Source organism: Zophobas morio, unplaced genomic scaffold (assembly GCF_036711695.1).
Source record: "Zophobas morio isolate AGI-343-1 ecotype UQ-CSIRO unplaced genomic scaffold, CSIRO_AGI_Zmor_V1 ptg000023l, whole genome shotgun sequence".
NCBI lineage: Eukaryota > Metazoa > Arthropoda > Insecta > Coleoptera > Tenebrionidae > Zophobas > Zophobas morio.
The window spans coordinates 5,637,462-5,658,961 of NW_026972128.1; the positions used below are offsets into that span (position 1 = coordinate 5,637,462).

The following is a 21,500-nucleotide window of genomic DNA, read 5'->3' on the forward strand; positions in this document are numbered from 1 at the left end:
ATGCTCGGCGTTTAATAAACCCCAAATAGGCCTTCGTTAATTATTTATCTAGAAAAAGCGCACCGTGCTAATAGTCTCGCCGGACTCGCAAAACGTTGAAAGTTTAATTTACAGAATCGCTATATCGTCCGTTTCCCTTCCATTTGCTCGATTTCATGTCTGTAAAAGATCATTTTTTAAAGTCATTTTCATCCCTCCGACAATTCATCTTCGTAAGTTGACTTTTTTGTCTCCGCGTTATACCGCATAACTTGCTAATATCGATTGATGGGAATTATATCGGATAAACTTCCTGCAGTTCTGCAATATTTTTTTTCCGGGATCAATCCGAAAGCCCATTACTCTCCAACATTTTCAAACAAGATTGTGACTTCACGGGATTCGTTCTGTTGGCATTTTCTGTTTGTCCTTTCAAGAGGCGATTTATCGCAACTTTGAAGTTGTGATCAGAAATGGCGCGGTAGGAAATTTTTAGATACAAAGTAAACGACATTTGGACATTGACAAGTTGGTTGTAAATGGGCTTCACATGTGCGTGTTCGGCGTCAGCAGTTTTGACGACTACATTTATGACACTACGTGAGGAGAATTGAATTTATGAAAACTCCAAATCCCCTCATTAAAAGTGCGAATTTTGGTAACAACTTCATGAAACACACGCTAACGATCCTTCCGTGGTCCCTAATGTAGCGTGCGATACGAAGTTAGACAAAGTTTAAACCGAAGTTCCACGTACCTAATGACTCCGACGTAATTGTGTAAAATGAACCATAATCTTCGTTTTTTGTTGAGCAGGAAATTCAAAATTGCTGTTGTAGTCATTTTAAATTATTGTGTATGGCACCTGCGGGAATTTAAATAACATGTAATGCAGGCTGTAAAGAGTGCTAAATAAATTCGATAAAAAAACTACAGTGTCAATGCAACTTTCAAAGGTTCGCAAAAAATTACAACAGAATTAGTTTTAATAGCTGTGTTGTAAAGTTTCATGTATAAATAAACAATTGTGTGCTCTTTGTATTAATATAAAATTGAGGCTTAGTAAGTTTTATCGGTAAAATAATTTAAAAATATAATTTTTCCACGTTCATAGATACTTTTTTTAAAGGAACACTGTATTGCATTATTACATCTTACATTGTTTTCTATCTTCATTCTCCCTCTAGAACAAAAAGCAATTTTATTCATCTATCTATAAAATTTTAACACAAATGTCAAAAATATCCTTCTTCGATTTATTTTTGTGGAGCTTGTGATGTTCAAAAATTAAAAAAAAAAGCTATAGTGTGACAACGGTGCATCGAAATTCTAAAAATAAAATCTGTTCGTAAAGTTAAAAAGGCAGTAAAAACATCTAGGTTATCCCATTAAAAAAAAACTAAATTGTGTTGCGCCCCAAAAACAGAACACTCTGTATAGCTGCAAATGAAAGTTCTGTTCATAGAGACGCACAGCTTTAGTCTTTGATTTCTTTCTTTATCTGCAAATTTATATTTTTATTACTGAATGTAACGACCAGCGCCTGTATAGCAGTTTGACTAAAACACCCTAGTAAATAATAATAGTAAAAACATTTTTGAGTCACGATTAATTTAACATATTTCTGAAAGAGCATCTTTAATTTTTTTGAAATCGAAGAAAAAATTAATTTTAGGTCAATGTTCTGTAATTTCTAAAGCAATATTTAGTATTCTTATCAAAATTTCCATATCCATTACGTAATTTCTGAGATGAATTTTAAAAGTATCTAGATGTATAGGATGACTAAGCGCGCATTCCCCGATATCTCATTAATTGTTAGAAATAGAAAAAAAAAGTCAAAGTTGTACGGTTCTTTGAGGACTATATTCTAAAATTATTTGTAACTATGCAGACTGTTTTGTTTTTAAAGCGTAACAATTTTTTCAACCTATATACTTTTTACATATTTTCATTGACCTCTTCTTAGGCTCTGCAACCGCTTTTTGAAATTCCGTTGTGACGTTGCCACATTATTCTAATTTAAAACAAAACTCAGTAGGATTATTTTCACTATCTGTGTTACAATATTTTGTGGAGAGATAAATAAAAGTACGTGCTTTGTTGTGGTATAACAAAACGAAATTTTCATATACAGAGTGCCGATAAAAAATGTTTAATTATTACGATACGTATTTTCTATATTTAAAATTGATAGTTCCTGCGATGTTTTACTTTTTTAAGACACATATCAGCATATTAGATGAAAAAATAAAGTAAGATACAGGGCGTTCGGTTTGAAAAAACTGAAACATTCGATATTTGACAAGTCTTAAAACTTTTTATAAACACAGAATAAAGGGCGTACTTTTATTTAACCTTCCACAAAATATGGTAAAACAGACTTTAAAAAGGTAACCCTATTGAGATTTTTTTTCTTTTCAATGCTAAAAAAATGACAACGTAGCTTCGGAATTTCAAAAATAAACAGTAGTTTTAAAGCCTAGGAACAGGCTAAAGAAAATATGTAAAAATATATAGGGTGTTTCATTAAAAAAAAATAAGTTGTGTGTAACGCCTTAAAAACAGAACACTCTGTATAGTTAAAAATAATTTTAGAGTATAGTCCTCAAAGAACTATACAACTTTGGGTTGTGGCTTTTTTTCTATTTCTAATAATTAATGAGATATCGAGAACACCGCACTTAATGACTCACCTATATATGTATTAGTACATACAGGGTGAGTCACTAAGCGCGCGGTCCTCGATATCTCATTAATTATTATTAAAGAGATAGAAAAAAAGCCACAACTCAAAGTTGTACGGTTCTTTGAGCAGCATACATAATTCTTTTTTTTTTATTTAGATCGGTTTGCAATATTTTATGAAAAGCTAAACAGGAGTAGGTGCTTTGTTATGGTATCACTTAAAAAATTAGTATATGTATAGATGTTGATAAAAAAAATAAACTTTACAATTTTCAAATACCGATATTTCAGTTTTTCCAAATAGAACACCTGTATTTTATTATTGTATCATTCACTATATGTTGTACACTTTATTTTGGTGTGTCTCTTAAAAATGTAAAAAATCTTAATAACTTCAAGTTCAAAGAAAATACTTAACAAAAAGAAAGAGAACGAAAAAAGAATAATCCAGGATGTCCGTCCTTTTTATAGTCTGTTATAAACACTGTGTATATTAAAACTCCATTTTATTTATACTATAATAAAGATCAAATCTTTATTTATCTCTTACAAAGTACTGCAACGCAGATTTCAAAATAGCCCTATTGCGATTTTTTTAAACTATGGTTATAAAGCTTAAACAGAGCAGAATACATGTATAAAAATATATACGCCATTTGAAAAACAAGTTGTGTTGCAGCTTAAAAACAGAACACTCTGTAAGTTAAAAATAAATTTGGTATAGTGTTAAAACCAAAATCATATGGTCCTTTGAGCACTATAAACTAAAATTATTTTCAAACATACAGAGTGTTCTGGTTTAGAGGCTTAACATACAATTTTCTTTTTTAAAACAGTGTATTTTACGTTACTTTGACCTCCTCGCATCGTAGGCTTTATAAACGTGGTTTATTTTTAAATTTAACAAAGATACGTGCTTTATTGTGGTATCAATTATATTAAATTTTAATATACCGAGTGTTCATAAATAAATCTAAAGGTTCAAGTATTCAAAAATCGATGTAAGTTTTTTTCAACTAGAACACTTTTTATTTTATTACTGCATTTTACTGTATTTCTTGTACTTTTTCTTTGGGTATGTCTCTTAAAAAAGCGAAAAATTACAAAAAAATATTGACTTTAGATATAGAAAATACTTAACAAAATAGAAAGAAAATAAAAAAACAAAGTAAGATGCAAGAATAAAATACAGGGTGTTTTATCTGAAAAAAACTGAAATATCGCTATCTGAATATTGTAATATTTTTTTATTTTTTTGTAACCAGTCTAAGTATATTAAGACTGACAAAATATTATTATTTACAGATTTTAAAAATAACCGATTTTTTTGTGAATTTTTGTACTGCCAAAAAAAATTCAAGAAAATTGAAATAACGTGGCAACGTCGCATCGTAATTTCCAAAATAAACAATGGTTTTGAAGCCTATAAAGATACCAAGAGAACATATTAAAATGTAAAAATATATGGTGTGTTTCAAACGGGACACCTCTATAGTTGACAATAATTCTATTGTATGCTCAAAGAACCGCACAACTTTAGTCTGTATTTTTTTTCTATTTGCTTACAGTGATTCACCCTGTACATAGTGTGACGAAAAAATGACGTACATGCTCCCTGGTACGTTGTTAAGAAGGCTCTGAAGAACTCGAAAAAAAATAGTTTAAAAAAATTCTGAACCAAATTTTTTAAAATATTAAACTTAAAAATTAAAGAAATAATTTCTAATTCTGATACATTGTAATGTGAATTTAATTTAAAATCAAAAATGGCATCTGTCGCCAGTAAAAAATGAAGTTGTGGATCGTACTCTAGCAACTATTATTAAATTATTGACAACTAATTATTTAACTGTGTATTGGATGATGCAGTTCATTAAAACAAATCAGAATTACGAAGTTAATTCTTCAATATTATTTTGACGTATTTTCAAAAGTTTGGTGCAGGGATTTTTTTAACCTTTGTACTATTGAGCATATAGATTACTTTTTCATCATCCTGTATACAAATATGACATTTTTTATTATAAATCTATATCTATATGCAAAGTCAAAAATTGAAAAGAATTTTGAACTTAATAGAATTTTGGGATTTTATGAAATCTTTGAACCAAATGAAATTTTTATTTATGTAAAATAAACCAATGTCCAGAGAATTGGTTTCCACTTTTTGCTGCTGCATGTAAAAGTTATATTGTTTTGATATGGTACGTTACACTCTTACATTATAGGGTTAACAACAACACTCTGGCCATTTGTTAAACAACGAATGAATGCTTAGTTATAATTATAACAAATGATAAATTGTTTCGACTAAAATTACTGTATTTATCTTAACGTAAGAAAATTAAAAAACACATCGATTATTATAAGTATTGATCTGTTCACAAAAGCACTAGTATTTGTCGACAACAATTTCTGTTATTAAACTAAAAATACAAGGGAGGCAACATTACGTTTTGTCAAATTAGTGTTAAATTAAATTCGGGTTTACGTATATAAAATCCATCATGAAACATTCAGTTACGCTTCCACAACCACTGGTAATTAGAAATAAGTAGATCACACTTCGTTATTTATAAATATTCATGTCTGTTTCAACTTACGTATTGGAACATTATATTTATTAGAGCGTGATTCTTTTCGACATATGTTTTGTTCAGAACCGATCTGTGTTAAAAATTGAACCGAAAATACCGTGAAGATTAAATTAAAAATAGTCAGACATGTATGTTTTTTCTACACGAGTACAGTGGCAATTATTACAAGTTAGTATAATGAGCGTGGGTGTTTATTTGTTTATGATATTTACAATGATTCCGTCGATTACAGTTAAATTTGGTATTTGGGCATTCGGGTCAATAACCTAAAAAAAATTGTTTTACCTGCCTGTGTGCGGTTAATCGTACGACTGACCCCTCATACTCCCCTGAGAGCTTTTTGATTATGAATTATGTTAATGAAGTTTTGTTACGAAACTCACTGTGCGAGTTAAAATTATCCGTACTTGTTATCGTACACCGGGAATAAAAACATTAAGTTCGTTACGATTTATACAAAAATACTGCTGTGGGCATGATCTATAAAAGCAGAAAATTTGGGAAAAACTAATTAACTGTTAAATGAAGTACCAAAAACAAGGTCGCTATTATCTCTAAAACTAAGCGTTTCTTCTAAGTTTAAAAAAATCTATAACTCAAAATACAAAATCCGGAAAATACCTCTGCATGTAGAACAACTAAAGAAACTCACTCTGACTCGTTGTTTTCAAAAATAAGTTGCCCTTCATTAGCCTCGTACTCCTTTCCGGCCTTAGCCGTTCCGTCCTCCGTCCTGTAGGGCACAATCACCCTTCCTCTAGCCCCCGAACACCTAATCACTCTCAGTTCGTAAATCCCAACACTCTCCACCAACTCGTGGTTCTGCTCCTCAAACTTGAACAACCCTCCGTGGTCATCATCCAGAATAATAACAGTAGCCAAAGTGGGCGATCCCAGAACTCCCGCCGGCTTAGCCCCCCTCAGCTTCACAAAGAAATGCTCATCCGGCTCAAAAACATCATCATCGATCACCTCCAACGCCACCCTCTTCTCCTTTTCCCCAGGCCCAAAGTGCAACGTCCCCTTAGTCGGAACGTAATCGCTTCCAGCCTGTGCCGTCCCGTCCTCGGTGAAGTAATCCACGCTGATCGCGTTGTCCAGGTCGCCGGTCCTGGCAATCCTAACCTCGAAACGACCGCAACTCTCCAAAACCGTGTATTTGGAAGGCTCGAAAAATATTCGAGTGTTGGAAGGGTTGAATTCCGCGGCGCCGGATTCGCGCTGGATCTCAGCTTTGATCTCGCTGAGGTCGCTCTGGGCCCTCTCGGAGATGCGCCGGAGGAGGTCTCCGCTGCCCATGAGCTTCCTGGTGGCCTGGATGCGGTAGAAGGCCCGCGATTTGGGGCCGCGGTTGAGGAGGCTCTCATGGGCCATGCGCTCCAGGGCGCTGAGGTCGGCGTGGGGGTGCTGTTGGCGCAAGTCTTTCAAGGTGTTGATGTATTCTTGCTTGATGTCGTCGTGGACATCGTCGAGACCGAGGAGTTCGGCGCTGCCCATTTCTAGGTTGTCGCCTTCGGCCTGGACGATGACGCCGCGGCGGTTCATTCTGGAAAGAAAAAAATTATTCAAGGTTAGACAGAACTCGTCCTTGAAATACCAGTAGTGCAACAAAGACAACTTCTTCGAAAAATTATAGAATTTGATTTTTCCAAATTTTATTTTTATGCCAACCCATGTAAGTTAAAAAATTGGTCGAAGGTTATTTCGACGGAACTTGCCTCGCCTTCGAGGTACAGCCCAACATATCCCGCTTCTTTGAAAGATTATAAAAAATGTTTGTGATTTTTGTTTTCTTATCACTTCTATTTTTGACTTCAATTTTTCAATTCTTCAATTATTATTTTTTGTCTGTTTGTTCAATCTATCGATTTGCAATTTTTTCGACTTTTCAACTATTAATTTTTCAATTTTCAATTTTCCAACTTTTGAAGTTCTCAATTTTTAGATTTTGCAATTTTTCGGTTTAAAATTTGTCGAGTTTCAAGTTTTTAATTTTTCAATTTTTCGATTCTTTCATTTTTCATTTCTTCAAATTTTCGATTTGCAATTTTTCGTTTCGGTTTTTTATTTTCTTTATTTTTACAATTTTTCGATGTTCCGATTTTATATATTTTTTTTTGTTTTTTCAATTTAGATTTTTTCGATTCTTCAATTTTTCGGTTTGCACTTTTCAATTTTTTATGTTTCTTTTTTTCGTTTTCTCATGTTAAAATGTTTTATATTTTTTTATTTTTTCGATTTTTCGGTTTTCAATGTCTTGATTTTATTGTTTTCCATTTTTTAATAACAAAAATCTTCAATTTTAAAAATTTTTCAATTTTTCGATTTTCAATTTTTTGGTTTTCAATTTTTCAATTTTCCAACTTTTAGGTTTTTTAATTTTTCGTTTTTTCAATTGTTTGATTTTTCATTTCTTCAATTTTTTATTTTCAATTTTTGTGGTTTACATTTTAAATACAGCGTGTTATTGAAAAGTACGTACAAAATAAAATCGGCAATTGGTCTCGAAGTATGGGTGCTAAAAGTAAAACAAATTCAGGTAAAAGTGTTCTCCTTTTAGAGATAAAAATGATTAAAATTTATGTCCAAATTCGTTGTACGCCTCTGATAAAAAGATCATCTTTCGTTTGTATAGCAATATTTACTCTTGACAAAAGTTTTATTGTTACAGTTGCTAGGATTTACTAAAATGAATTAATTTTACCTATTTATTCTCCAGTAGCGTCTAAAAAGGTTGGATAAGGGTTAATTTTCCCCTTATAATTTTGATAACACAAAATAAGTTTTTCAGACTTCTTAGACTTCGCGAATAACTGTCAATTTTGTTGTACGTACTTTTCAATAACACCCTGTATATAATAATAATTATAATTTTTTAAGTTTTTCACTTTTTCAATTTTACGATTTTAGATTTTTTCCATTTTTTAATTATTAGATTTTAAGACCCGGTTTACAAAAGCTCAGTAGTTAAATATTTGATTGCGATAAAAAAAAGCGTATCACGTGACTGACTCTGCGCCAATCAGACGTCGCCAAAGACCTCGTTAAATGCGTGATTAACTTAAAATCAGTTAAAGTATCACATAAACTGACTTTAAAATTTGTTCGTTAATTCGATTTTTAATTTTTGAGTTTCTAGGTATTTAATTTTTCAATTGTTCGATCTTTAACTGTTACTGTTTTTCGACTTACAATTTTTCGATTCGATTCGTTTTTTCTTTTTTCCAATTTTTCGATTCCTTAATTTTTTTGATTTTTAATTTTCTCGTTTTTAGTTTTTCAATGTTTCAATTTTGTGTTTCTTCAGTTCTCCGATTTGCAATTTTTCAATTCTCCATTTTTTCAATTTTGCAATTTCTTGTTTTTTCAATTTTTCGATTTTTCAATTTTCTTTTGATTTGTAACATTGAGAAATCAAAAATAAAAAAACGACAAAGTATAAAATGAAAACTTTGAAAAATCTAAAAATTGGAAATCAGGAACCTGAAAAGTTGAAGAAACGAAAAACCGAAAAATCGACAGATTAAAAATTGAGAAACTTAAAAATCGAACAAGTGCAAAATCGAAAAAACGAAATATTGTCAAATTGAAACATTTAAAATGAAAATAATCGGAGAATCGGATAATTGAAAAATTCAATAATTGAAAAATTGAAAATTTTAAAAATTCGAAAATAGAGGAGTTGAAAAATCAAACATTAAAAATTTGAAAAACCGACTAAACGAAAATTTACAAAATCGAAAAAACTATTAAAAGAAACAAACAAAATGAAAATCTAACAATTATGATATACTTAAAATCGAAAAAATGAAAATTAAAAAAATCGGGAAAACGAAAAACCAAAATCAACTTGAAAAACTGAAAAATCCCAAATCTGGAATATCAAAAAACTGAAAAATCGAAGAAAAATTGCAAACCGAAATCGAAAGAAAAATTGAAAATTAAAAAAATTTAACAATTGAACAATCACTCAAAAATGGAAAAATTGGAATGAAAAACCGAAAAATCGAGAAATCGAATCATTGAAAATCGGAATTTCGAGAAATGGGAAAATTAAAAATCGAAAAGTCGAAACGTCGAAAAATCGAGAAATCAAATCATTCATTAATCGATAAATTGAGAAATCAAAAAATCGAAAATTTAGAAACGTCAAAAATTGAATAACTGAAAAACCGAAAAATTAAAAAATCATGAAACTGAACCATCAGATTGTGAAATCGAAAAGTGAAAAAATCGAGAAATCTAAAGTTTGAAGAATCGAAAAATTTAAAAATCGAGAAATCGAAAAATCGAAAATTCGAAAAATTCAGAAATCGAGAAATTGTTATATGTATCTACAATTTTGATTTTTTTCCAAAAATCTCAATGTCTAGGATAAAAGCTCAACACAGATTCATAAAGCACAAATTCGTGACAATGTTACTTTTTAACATTTAAATAACATTTATTCGACAAAATTGTAAAATGACATTATCAACTTCTTGGGGGACGAAAAGTGAAAAAACGAAATGTAAAACTGAAATATAGAAAATGAAATAAATCGGAGAATCGCATAATTGAGAAAACCAAAGATCAAAAAATTGAAAAATTTAAAAATTCGAAAACAGATGAATTGAAAAATCAAAGATTGATATTTTGAAAAATCGACTGAACGAAAAGGTACAAAATCGAGAGAGCCATTAAAAGAAACAAACGAAATGAAAAAAACGAAAAATTGTGATATAAAATTGATAAAATGGAAATTAAAAAATCGGGAAAACGAAAAATCAAAATCAACTTGAAAAACTGAAAATTCCCAAAATTGAATTATCAAAAAATGGAAAAATCCAGGAAAGAGTTGAAAAATTAAAATATCCCACAACTGAGAAATTTAAAAATCTAGCAATCAAAAGGTCGAAAAATTGAAAATTTTAAAAATCGAACAATTGAACAATCAAAACACTCAAAAATGGAAAAATTGAAATAAAAAACTGAAAAATCGAGAAGTCGAGAAATCGAATCATTGAAAATGGAAAAATCTAGAAATGGAAAATAAAAAATCGAAAAATCGAGACCTCGAAAAATCCAAAAATCAAAAAATCGATTAATCGAAAAATTGAGAAATCGAAAAATTGAAAAGTCATGAAACTGAAGCATCGGAAAATTATGAAATCGAAGAGTGAAAAAATCGGGAAATTGAAAATTTGAAGAATCGAGAAATTGAAAAATCGAGAAATTGTTATTATACAATTTTAATTATTTCCCAAAAATCTCAATGTCTTTTTAACGTTTATAAACATTTATTCAACAAAATTGTAAGATGACACAATTTCTTGGAGTAGGGGGGCATGAACGGATAAATTTTGATCAACGATTTACTATGCTTTAATATTTCGAATTTTCGACTTTTCGATTCAAAAAAATGTAAAAATTTCTAAACTTTAAAAAATCTAAAAATTGGAAATAAGGAAAATGAAAAGTTGAAGGAACGAAAAATTAAAAAATCGACAAATTAAAAATTGAGAAACTTAAAAATCCAACAAGCGCAAAATCGAAATAAATTGGAGAATCGGATAATTGAAAAATCCAAAAATTGAAAAATTGAAAATTTTTAAAATTCGAAAATAGAGGAGTTGAAAAATCAAAGATCGAAAATTTGAAAAACAGACTAAACGAAAAGTTACAAAATCGAGCCATTAAAAGAAACAAACGAAATGAAAAAACGAAACATTGTCATATAAAATCGAAAAAATGGAAATTAAAAAAATTGGAAAAACGAAAAATCGAAATCAACTTGAAAAACTCACGAAATGAAAAATCGAAAAATTGAGAATCTGAAAAAAAGAAAAATGAAAGATTGCAAAACTGAAAAACCAAAAATTTTAAATTTTGGAAGTAGTGAAATTTGAAACATTTTTAAAATTAAAGTTCAAAACACGAAAAATTGTTATATAAAAAAATTGGTCAAAGGTAAATAAATCCAGATTTTTCGAAAAATTGTAAGACTTGATTTTGCGAATTTTATTTTTTTATGATAACCCTTATAAAATAAAATAAAGATATGTATGTAATGTTAAAGTAGAGAGTTTTTCCATTGCAAAATTTGTGATGATGTCATCAAAATTTTGGAAGGACACGTATATCAATTTGTATAGAATACAGTACTCTATTTTTGGGAAAATGGAGTGGGTCATTCTTGATTTAATCGATACAATGATTTGCCTTGTTTATTAATCTTTTTTTGTCACCCTGTATAAGTAACTCTAAAATCGATGGGTGCATTGATATATTACAATATTACAAATATAAAGTCGTAATAGTTTGCATATTTCAGAGAGAATTTATTCGGAAAAATTTTAAGACGACGTTTCATTAATGATTTGTGATGATTATGATAACCTTAAAACGTTTGCAAATTTTCTGAGCATTCAGTTTTGCAGTTTCAAATGTAAATTGAAAAATGTAATACAACTTTGATTTTTTTTTCAAAAATCTGAATATTTAAGGTTTATTGCAGTTGATAAAATTAAAATACTTACTAATGTAAATATTAAATGACGTCATCCTATTAATGTTGGGGATGGTTTTCCACATTTTGGTTAATGTTTTAGCCCGAAGACCTCTGTCTAGGAAGCGAGCGCGCCTTCGCTAGACTACGATTTCGCTTATTGAGCTTCGTAAGAACAAGATAGTTTAAGCAATAAAAAATATAAAAATAATATACAAACTCAAAGTAGCTTCATAAAAATTGGCAATCACATACTAGAGTATGTTATCTTATAAAATTTATATGGCCTTTACTAAAAAACATTTTGCCCGATCGTTATCAAATTGTTCCAGTAGTTTCGGAGATTATCTGCCTAATAAAAATTCGGACAGACGGCAGACAGATAAACGGAAACTGGAGACCTATTTTTTCACACTTTAGAGGTCATGAAACGTCGAGAAAACATAAAAGTAGCCAGTCGTTCAGCTCAGGAAGTAAAAATATAAATAATACGAGTCACAGTGTAAGAAAGAGATAAAAAGTCCACATAACTGCTGGTATTAACTCCTCATATTAAATTAACTAGACACACAACAACTATTAGACCAGCATTTAATACTACGGAAATCCAAGACAATGGAACCCAAGATGCCGTTACGAATTTTAATGTAACCATTGTTTCACGTCATGGCAGAACAGAAGCGAATACAGAATAGTCATAGTATAGAAATAAGGTGGTTTCCAAACGCTATAAATCGGATTAGGAATTTTCATAACTCACTGCATCAGAAGAAGCAGTATGGAAAGAGACGATATGTGAAAAACATTTAACATTTTCAACAACAATACACAGAACACTGAAAATGATCATGTACATTAAAACTTCTGTAATTATCGTTATTCACGTTTATGTTACATGCGGTTGTTGACGATTGAAACTGCACGAAAATGCAGAGAATGGGAGAATGCACCTTTATAAAGAGACGTTAACATTTTATTTGCATTTTATAGCAGATTTCAACTTTGAAGCTTTATTTTACGATAAACATATTTCTGTATTATGTACACCTTATCAAACGCCACCTCCAGATTCACAAATAATGAAAAATGTTGCTGTTTTTATGAATATAAAGGATCAGCAATATAGCTTGTTCCTCAGTTATGCTTAACGTAATATTCAGCTGCAAAATAATTCGAAGTGGCTAATTCTTCGTTCCTCTTCACGAATAGCATTTTATAGTCACTACATTTTATTATACGTTTAATGTGTTTTATTTCCTGGGTGAAATTAATACACTACATGTAAAACCGCTATACATCTGAATAAGAATTTATAAACCGTGCATTTACATGCTACACTGAACGGGAATGCATTTATGTGTAACATTGTTACACCCTGACAACATTCCATTCTTATGACATGAGGCTACAAAATGCAATAGGATTAGGTATACAAACAGTTTACGCACGTGCATAACTCGTAAATATTTATGTGAAAGTTTTTTCATTTATTTACAAAACAATTATAGTCACTTCTAATTTCTATGACTGAATACGTTAATAAACCTGATAGATTGTAGATAAATTCCTAAACCTAAACCACTTCTTCTCACAAATCCTTAGACAACAAAATGGCGTGTTTACTACTCAAGAACAAATTTCTCACTGGTGAAAAACTTCATCAACACTACCAAATTAACAAGTCCTCGTAAATCTCGCAAAGCCAAACTCCCATCAACTTTCACTCCTTGGCTATAATCCTTCTCCTGTACTTGTGCATTTTCCTATCCACAGCATACGCCATCAACTCCGTGAGTGAAATGTACAGAAACCCTTTCAGATTTCCTCTTCCGCTGACGAAAACTGACATAAAAATTCGCCTAAGACTTATCACGACGAAAAATGAGTATGCATCTTTTAAAATAAAAATCTATCAGATGCTATAACTTGGTACCAGACGTAGTTACGAAATTAAATAATTATAACAAAAATTAGTTAAATTTTCTTCATAATTTCAAGAAACTATTCAGATTACTTTATCCAACTTCCTTCTCCTCTATTTTAAACAGACGGAATATTAAATGACGTATGTAGTAAGTATAGATGGTATAGATAATATACTCGTTTTTTATTACAAGTTATTTCATAACTTTTTCAACCAATCGAGAAATTGAGAAATAAAAAAAAATTAATCAAAAAATTGAAAAGCCAAAAAATCGAAGTCCGAAAAGACGAAAAATCGAAAGATCGAGTACATCAAGAAATCTAAAAATTCAAAATTGCAGAAATTGAGAAATGCCCAGAACTGAATCGTTAAAAATTGAGAAATCGGGAACTTGAAAAATCGAGAACTCTAATAAAACTCGAAAAATCGAAAAATTTTTAAAATCGAAAAACGAGATATCAAGAAATCGAATCGAAAAAAGCAAATAATTAAAATTTTAAAAATTCAAAAAATTGAAGAATATAAATATCCAAGAACTGAAAAATCGAAAGACCGAGAAATTAAAGAATCGAAAAATTCGAAAAACAAAAATTAAAGAATCGAAATAATAATATTGAAAAATTCCAAAACTGAAACATCGAAAAATTGAGAAAATAAAAATTGAAAAATCGAGCATTCGAAAAACCAAAAAATGAAAATTTAAAAGATCTAAAAAATGTAAAATGAAAAAACTGAAAAATCGAATTGAAAAACTGAACAATCTAAAATCGACAATCCGAGGAATCGAAACGTTGGAAAGAAGAGAAATTAAGAAGTGAGAAAATAAAAAAATCGATTAATCGGTCAATTGAGAAATCCAAAAGTTGATAATTTAGGAACGTCGAAAATTAAAAAAATTAAAAATCGAAAAATTGAAGAACCAAAAAATTGAAAAATCGTGAAACATCCGAAATTAATTAATAATTTAATATTTTAATTTCTAAAAATTAAAAAATTATAATATTGAAAAATTTAAAAATCGAAAAATTGTTAAATCGAAGTAAAAACACGAGAAATTGAAAAATCAAAAAATGAATCGAAATATTGAAAAATTCCAAAACTAAAATATCAAAAATTCAAGAATTATTAATATTAAAAGATCCCAAAACTGAAACATCGAAAAATTGAGAAATTGAAAAATCGAGATATCGAAAGGTCTAAAAATCGGAGTCGAAAAATTGAAAATAAAAAAAAATAAAAAAACTATTGAAAAACCAAAGCAGTGAAAAATGGACAAATTGAAATGAGAAATTGAAAAACCGAGAAGTCGGGAAATCGAAACATTTAAAAGGCGAGGAATCGAAAATTTGGCAAATAAAAAAATCGAAAAGTCGAAACGTCGACAAATCTAGAAATGGAAAAAGTAGAAACATCAAAAATTGATTTGTTGAAAACTGGAAAATTTGGAAACATCAAAAATTGAATAATTGAAAAATCGGAAAATTGTGAAGCCGAAAGTGAAAAAATCCAGAAATCTTAAATTTAAAGAAGCGAGAAACTAAAGAATCGAAAAATTAAAAAATTGAGAAATGAAGAATAAAAAAACTGAAGAATCCCAAAACTGAAATATCCAGAAATTGAGAAATTGAATGTTGAAAAATCGAACAAATCGAAAATTCAAAAAATTCAGAAATTGAGAAATTTAGATTTTGTGCCAAAAATCTCGATGTCTAGGATAAAAATTCAACACGGATTCATAAACCACAAATTCAGGACTATGTTACTTTTTACATTTAAATAACATTTATTCGACAAAATTGTAAGATGACGTTATCAATTCTTTGGAGAGAAGCATGAACGGATAAATTTTGATTAACGATTTACTATGCTTTCTATAACCTTGAAGCGTTTGCAAGATTTCAAAGCATTCGATTTTGCAATTTCAAAGTTAAATTGTAAAAGTTGTTATACATATTACAATTTTGAAGAGTACGGTATTTTGTAAAATTGTTTAGTAAAAATCCGCACAGACGGCCAACAGACAGACGCAAACAGGAAACTAATTTTTTCGTACTCTCGGGGTCATGAAACGTCGAGAAAACATAGAAGCAGCTAGTCACCCAGTGGACTCGATTGTATTTTTTCTGAATAGAACTCTCTACATCCTGCCACCGTTACAGCATCCACTGTGAAAATCTTTTAAGAAGAAATCAAATCCGTTACTTTCAATTAATTCACTTTGTAATGAGTATTTAAAGGACATATCCTCCACTCTGTAACTTTCATTTAAATAAATAAATAATACTTCCTCAGCTTACGCTCAGGAAGTAAAAACACTGTTTGAAAGAAGAAAAGAATTTATATTTGCAATAAATTCTCTAATTTTGAATTGGCTATTATTTTTGACAAGTTTAAGGTCTTACTTGGGACGCAATTAATGTGCAAATTATTGTAACACTCACTACATCCCCTTGTTCTGAAATCCTATATACCCCACGTTTACTTAGTGTTACCTACTATATTAGAAATACAAGTGTCCGAATTTCAAGGATTAACATGGATACATATAACATGAGCGTAGTGCTTTATAAATATCGTTATAGAATTTCACTCTCTACCTATAATCCTTCCATATGTACTTGTACATCTTCACATCCCTCGCATACGCCGCCAACGGAAACTACAGGAATGCAAGGGAACCATTCCAGATCCACCACCCCCGCAAGAACACCGGCAGAATCAGATAACGCCAAAGGTAGACAAACACGGATCAAATCGCCGCAACGAGGAAGCATTCAGATGTTTAAATTCCAAATACGCATTTATTTCGAAAAAAATATATCGAAAGCAGTGGCGGCTCGTGGGTGTAAGCAAAAGGAGACAATTAAACTTGGTCATCAAATTTTATGTTTACGCATCGTTTTACACATAGGTACGTATCGGTTTTGGTCGTCAAACTGTTCCCGAATTTTTCCTTGTCCCAACAAAGACCAACGCATTTCCATATACATCGCAGGTAGAATGTTCTTAATATTACTCCAACGTAACTCTTAAAATACTACACCCACTCTGTTGCTAAAATTAGCTACCAATAGTTCAAATATTGCATTATACACCTGCGCACCAGAAACTTTAATACATGAAGAAAGTAGAATTATCCGTCAAACTTGCGCTAATCACGAGCCGCCCCTGGTCAAAACCAATTTCATTGGTTTGAAAGACCCTTGGATTGTCGAAATCATAATTTGCATTCTACAAGTGTTCCGTTTTAGCGGTGGCGCTAACAGACTTCTAATTATTAAATCCCTGTATGACAAAACCACATACCAAGTAAATGCTAACGGGTTTTTAATTATGAAGTTGGTGCCCGTCTGGTCTGCATTGTGACTCTGAAATCTCTAAGCTCTGTTTAGTTGTCTCTACTATTTCAAATCAAATGTAAACTCGGTTTGCCAATTCATGAACACACTTCGTTGGATTAATGCTTATTTGTTCAATATCGAATGTTTAGTACTGGATATTGAACAAATAAGTAAATATTAATCCAACGTAAAATACTCTAGTGCTTTTAATATGGAAGTGTATTTCTGAAGCTGTTTTCGTGTATATAAAAAAAATAATAATAATCAGGACTTCTTTTCCACTAAAAATCCTATTTTGTTTACGGGATTAAGTCATTGGTTAAAGTACCAAAATGTACTACATTTATCGATTTAATTTTAAAGATCTTAGTTACAAGATTAACCTCAAGAAAATTGCCGTCTTTGCAACTTACGCGAACGTAAATCTTCACACCACCTTCTACTTTATTATTGTCTGTTTAGTGTTTTGTATTAGTCAAACGAGAGACAGAGATTTCGTATTTTATAAGCCATAAAACATCGAGAGAACATCAAATTATACATTCGTTAAAGATATCCTGTTACTGTAATTCCTGTAACTTACGGTCGGAAAATAACAGCTTAAATATTCAGTTCAAATATCAATAAATCGGAAACTGGAGACAACATACTTGTTCGCGAAAAGGCTTCCTAACACAGTGCAGAAACGTAATCTACAAGATTTATTAGGAAGCTTCAACACTGTCAGGCCAGGAACACTGGCGTCAGTGGTTCTAAACCCCAAGTTTCCGGACTTTTCTCTCCAAGCATAGTCAAATATAAGTAAAATAATTAAGGTTGTAGTATCAAATGAAATTAAAGAGTTTGTCTACTGCTTCGATAAACAAATACACAAAAGGTAACGCGGTTAAAAAAAAGAATTTCTTAGTGATAGTTTAATTTTATTTAAAGACTATTGTCTATGTTAATGAAAGGGTGTCATATCGTAGCGTGTTTTCCGTTTTTTAACACTTTGATAACAACATTTCATAACTTGTAGAATACGAAAAAGTAGTCCCTCGTTTCCGTCTTCTTATTAATCAAATCAGGGGCGGTTCATCCTATTTTCCACAAAATCTGAGAATACAGGACTGTTATTATTAGTACACCTGTTCAAATTAATAAATAAGTCCATAAGTGTTGTAAATGTTTGTATTCTAGGGGTCATGACTAGAGAGCGGATTTCGGTCGGGCTAGACAAGGCCAAACTCGGTACGGCTCGTACGGGATGGGAATTCATTGCAGTTACGGGCTGCACTTCGTTTATTTGGGATTAGAATACCGCTGCTTCGTTGCACTCTGCTGTTAATTCTAGTTCTCATTTACTTAGCCGTTTGATTAATAAATCGTTAATTGTACTTATGGAATAAGTGATATTCAAATTCAGTGATGATCTATCACCCGCTACTGAGTCCCGGCGATCCAGCGCGTCCTCACCTATAATCGTGACGTAGCCCGACAGAAATCCGCTGTCTAGTCATGACTTATTGAGAAAATATAAAAGTAGCCAGTTGCCCGATAGACTCGATTATAATACTTCCTTAGTTTACTTAGAAGTAGAAATAAAATGCACAGAACCAAATTTTATGACCCATCAAAGAAACACGACTAGCTTAATTGAGTGTGCTTCAGAGACGAGGGAAGTTCTAGCTAAACACCTTTTGACCATTTTCTTTTAATACAAATATTTCAATAGGCCACTATGATTTTCCCTTGTTTTTTTGCCAGTGTTCACATCTCGTATTGGCGTAAATCCATCCACAGTACATCCAATGTGTTGAATAAAAGAAATTTCAAGACGGTTTTCATCTGGACAATTTACCATTTATTCGAATTTATGTGCATTAATAAAGTCCATTCTCATCTCAAAAATACGCCATTTCAATAATAAAATATTGAAAACGATGTTTTGCTAAAAATAATACAGCGTCGTTTAAAACAGCGCGTACAAAACACAATCGGTCTTCAAGAAAATTGTACCTGTTGAAATACCGAAAAACATTAAAAAAAAATTGATTGACAAAATGTATTTAATTGAAAAATGAGTAAATAGGGATTAATGGAAAATATGAGATCAGGAAACTTTCTTGAAAAGCCACAGTACATCGGAAAACCAGAAAGCCGCAGTAACTTAGATAAAATTCCGGTGTTAACAGGAAATAGAGGTCAGAAATTTCACAACACATTAACGCAAAAAAATCCAGACCTAAGAGACCGAACGCTTCATTCGTTATTAGATCAATTTATTCGACCCAAGTCGGCATGAAGCGGCAAATCACTTCATGGTGTCAGCGCCACCTATGATGTGATAATTATTTATAAACACTGTGTATATACGATAAAGTATTTTGTAGATTTTGAATTAAGTTTAAACTCTTAGCACAGAATTTATTCATGAATGTCAAAAGCTGAGTTCCTCAGAGATCCTAGACCCCAATAGGGCGTATGTGAATGTGTATTGTTAATCCATCTGTCACCAAGTTCTAGTCTTATGAGACTGCATATGCAACGCGAAACGTGATTAATTAACGAATCAGAGGTAAACTAGCTGTTTGTAAAGCACATTTAAATATAATTACTTAATAAAAACGTTGAAGGACATGTATAGATTTTCACTTTTTCTCCCAAACTTTAGAAACAAAATTGAGCTCCTACCTATAGTCCTTCTTCATGTACTTGTACATTTTTCTGTCTGCAGCATACGCCGTCAGCACCGTCAGCGGGAAGAACAGGAATGTGAGCAAACCCTCCCAAATCTCCACCTCCCCCGGCGAGAACAGCGCTAGAATCATATACAGCCAGACGTAGGCAAAAACGGACCAAATCGCCGTGACGAAGAAGACGCTCAAGTGCTTGATTTTGCGCACCTCCCCGTCGGGGATAACCATCACGCAGAGCGCGATAATCACGAAGAGGTTGTACGCCGCCGAGCCGACGATGGTGCCCGGCCCCAGGTCGCCCGCCTCGAAGTTCTTCGCGTAGATCTCGATGACCGACAGCAGGATCTCGGGGGCGCTGGAGCCCAGCGCCATCAGCGTGAGGTTGGCCACCGTCTCGTTCCACACCCTCACCACCACGATGTGGCGCTCGCCGCCCGCCTTCTTGACGGTGACTTCGCGCTCCTGCGACGTGATCACCTCGATGGCGGCCATGAACCGGTCGGAGATGATGGACACCCCGATGAAGAGGTACACCATGGCGAGGAAGTAGACCAGGCCGCGGCCCACCTGATCGGTCGTGGACATGACCTCGCCGGGCGGGCCCCAGCACGGCAGCATCAGGCCGGGGGAGCAGTTTTTCGTCTCGTTCGAACTCATCACGGCGCTCGTGGATGGGACATGACATGCACGCGACACGACGGCTGTCGACGCTGAACTGACGGCGCGGACGGGCCAAACCCCCTCGGAAGTCGCGCAAGCCCGACGCGGATGCTGGCGGCGGCGGCGACCTGCTGGGGTACGCACCGCGTGCGGACGGAAGCGATGGCAGACACGCCCACGGACGAGACGGACGGATGACTGATGGAAGGAGCACGCGGACGTCCTGGACGGCGGGGTCGAGGTGGATCGCGGAATTCGCTAGCTGGTATCGCGGTTGCACATCGCACGTTTGCGGTTTCGCGGTTTGGAGTTCGCAACCTCTTTAACACTCTTTTCTACATGTAGTAGGTACACTACTACTGCTTCTAGCTGCTGTTACAAACTAATAGAGTATTGATAATTTCCTTCTGATACATCAGTCTTGACGTAATTGAGGAGGCCTGGTAAATTTGATGATGGTTAACTAAAACTAAATTAGGTGGTCCTACATTCTAGGATCTCCTAGTTTATGTAACATCATAATACGGAATACCCAGCGGCCGGATGGTGGAGGTTTGCTTATTTCTTGGGTCCTAAAAATCTTATGAATAGCCTGAGCTACCTACCTTTTTGGTGGTAATTCGTTTGATATATTATTTTTAATTTAATATACAGGGTGAGTCACTATGTGCGCGTTCCTCGATATCTCATTAATTATTAAAAATAGAAAAAAGTCAAAACATTTTTTTAGCAGTGGAAGGGTTCACAAAAAGAATCGCAGAAGGGTTACTTGCAAAATCTGTATTACAATATTTAGTGGAGAGATAAAGGTACGCGCTTTGTTGTGGTATAAACAAAATTAACTCTTCGTATACACCGTGTTTATAAAAAAATAATTATATTACAATTTTCAAATATCGATATTTCCATTTATTCAAATAGAACACCTTGTACTTTATTACTTCATCTTATTCTATTTTTTGTTCTACTTATGTTTGCGAAAATTACGCAGGTTCGATTGTTGCATGGAGTTTTCGTTTTTTGCAGTGTATATTTTTTTATATTTTTATTATTAGTATTGCACTGCACGTGTCAAAATTGTGGTGTCTCATTAAAAAATATTTTATATATATTTTAATGTATAAAAACAAGTAAAATCTTTTTTTT

At 32.3% G+C, this 21,500-nt stretch overlaps 1 protein-coding gene across 2 annotated transcripts in view; it reads right to left on the bottom strand.

The window, feature by feature from the left end:
* The window catches only part of LOC135134577 (sodium/calcium exchanger Calx), a 133,934-nt gene extending 113,342 nt beyond the window's left edge, over positions 1 to 20,592 (bottom strand). Inside the window, exons 1-2 of one of the 2 annotated variants that reach the window (XM_064063277.1) lie at positions 19,690 to 20,592; positions 5,917 to 6,810 (exon numbers count right to left, since the gene is read on the bottom strand). In XM_064063277.1, coding sequence (XP_063919347.1) covers positions 5,917 to 6,810; positions 19,690 to 20,351 — 1,556 coding nt within the window. In that variant the 5' untranslated portion in view covers positions 20,352 to 20,592. The remainder of the gene's footprint in view (positions 1 to 5,916; positions 6,811 to 19,689) is intronic. The other variant, XM_064063276.1, reaches the window with a different exon arrangement.
* Positions 20,593 to 21,500: the final 908 nt, after the last annotated feature.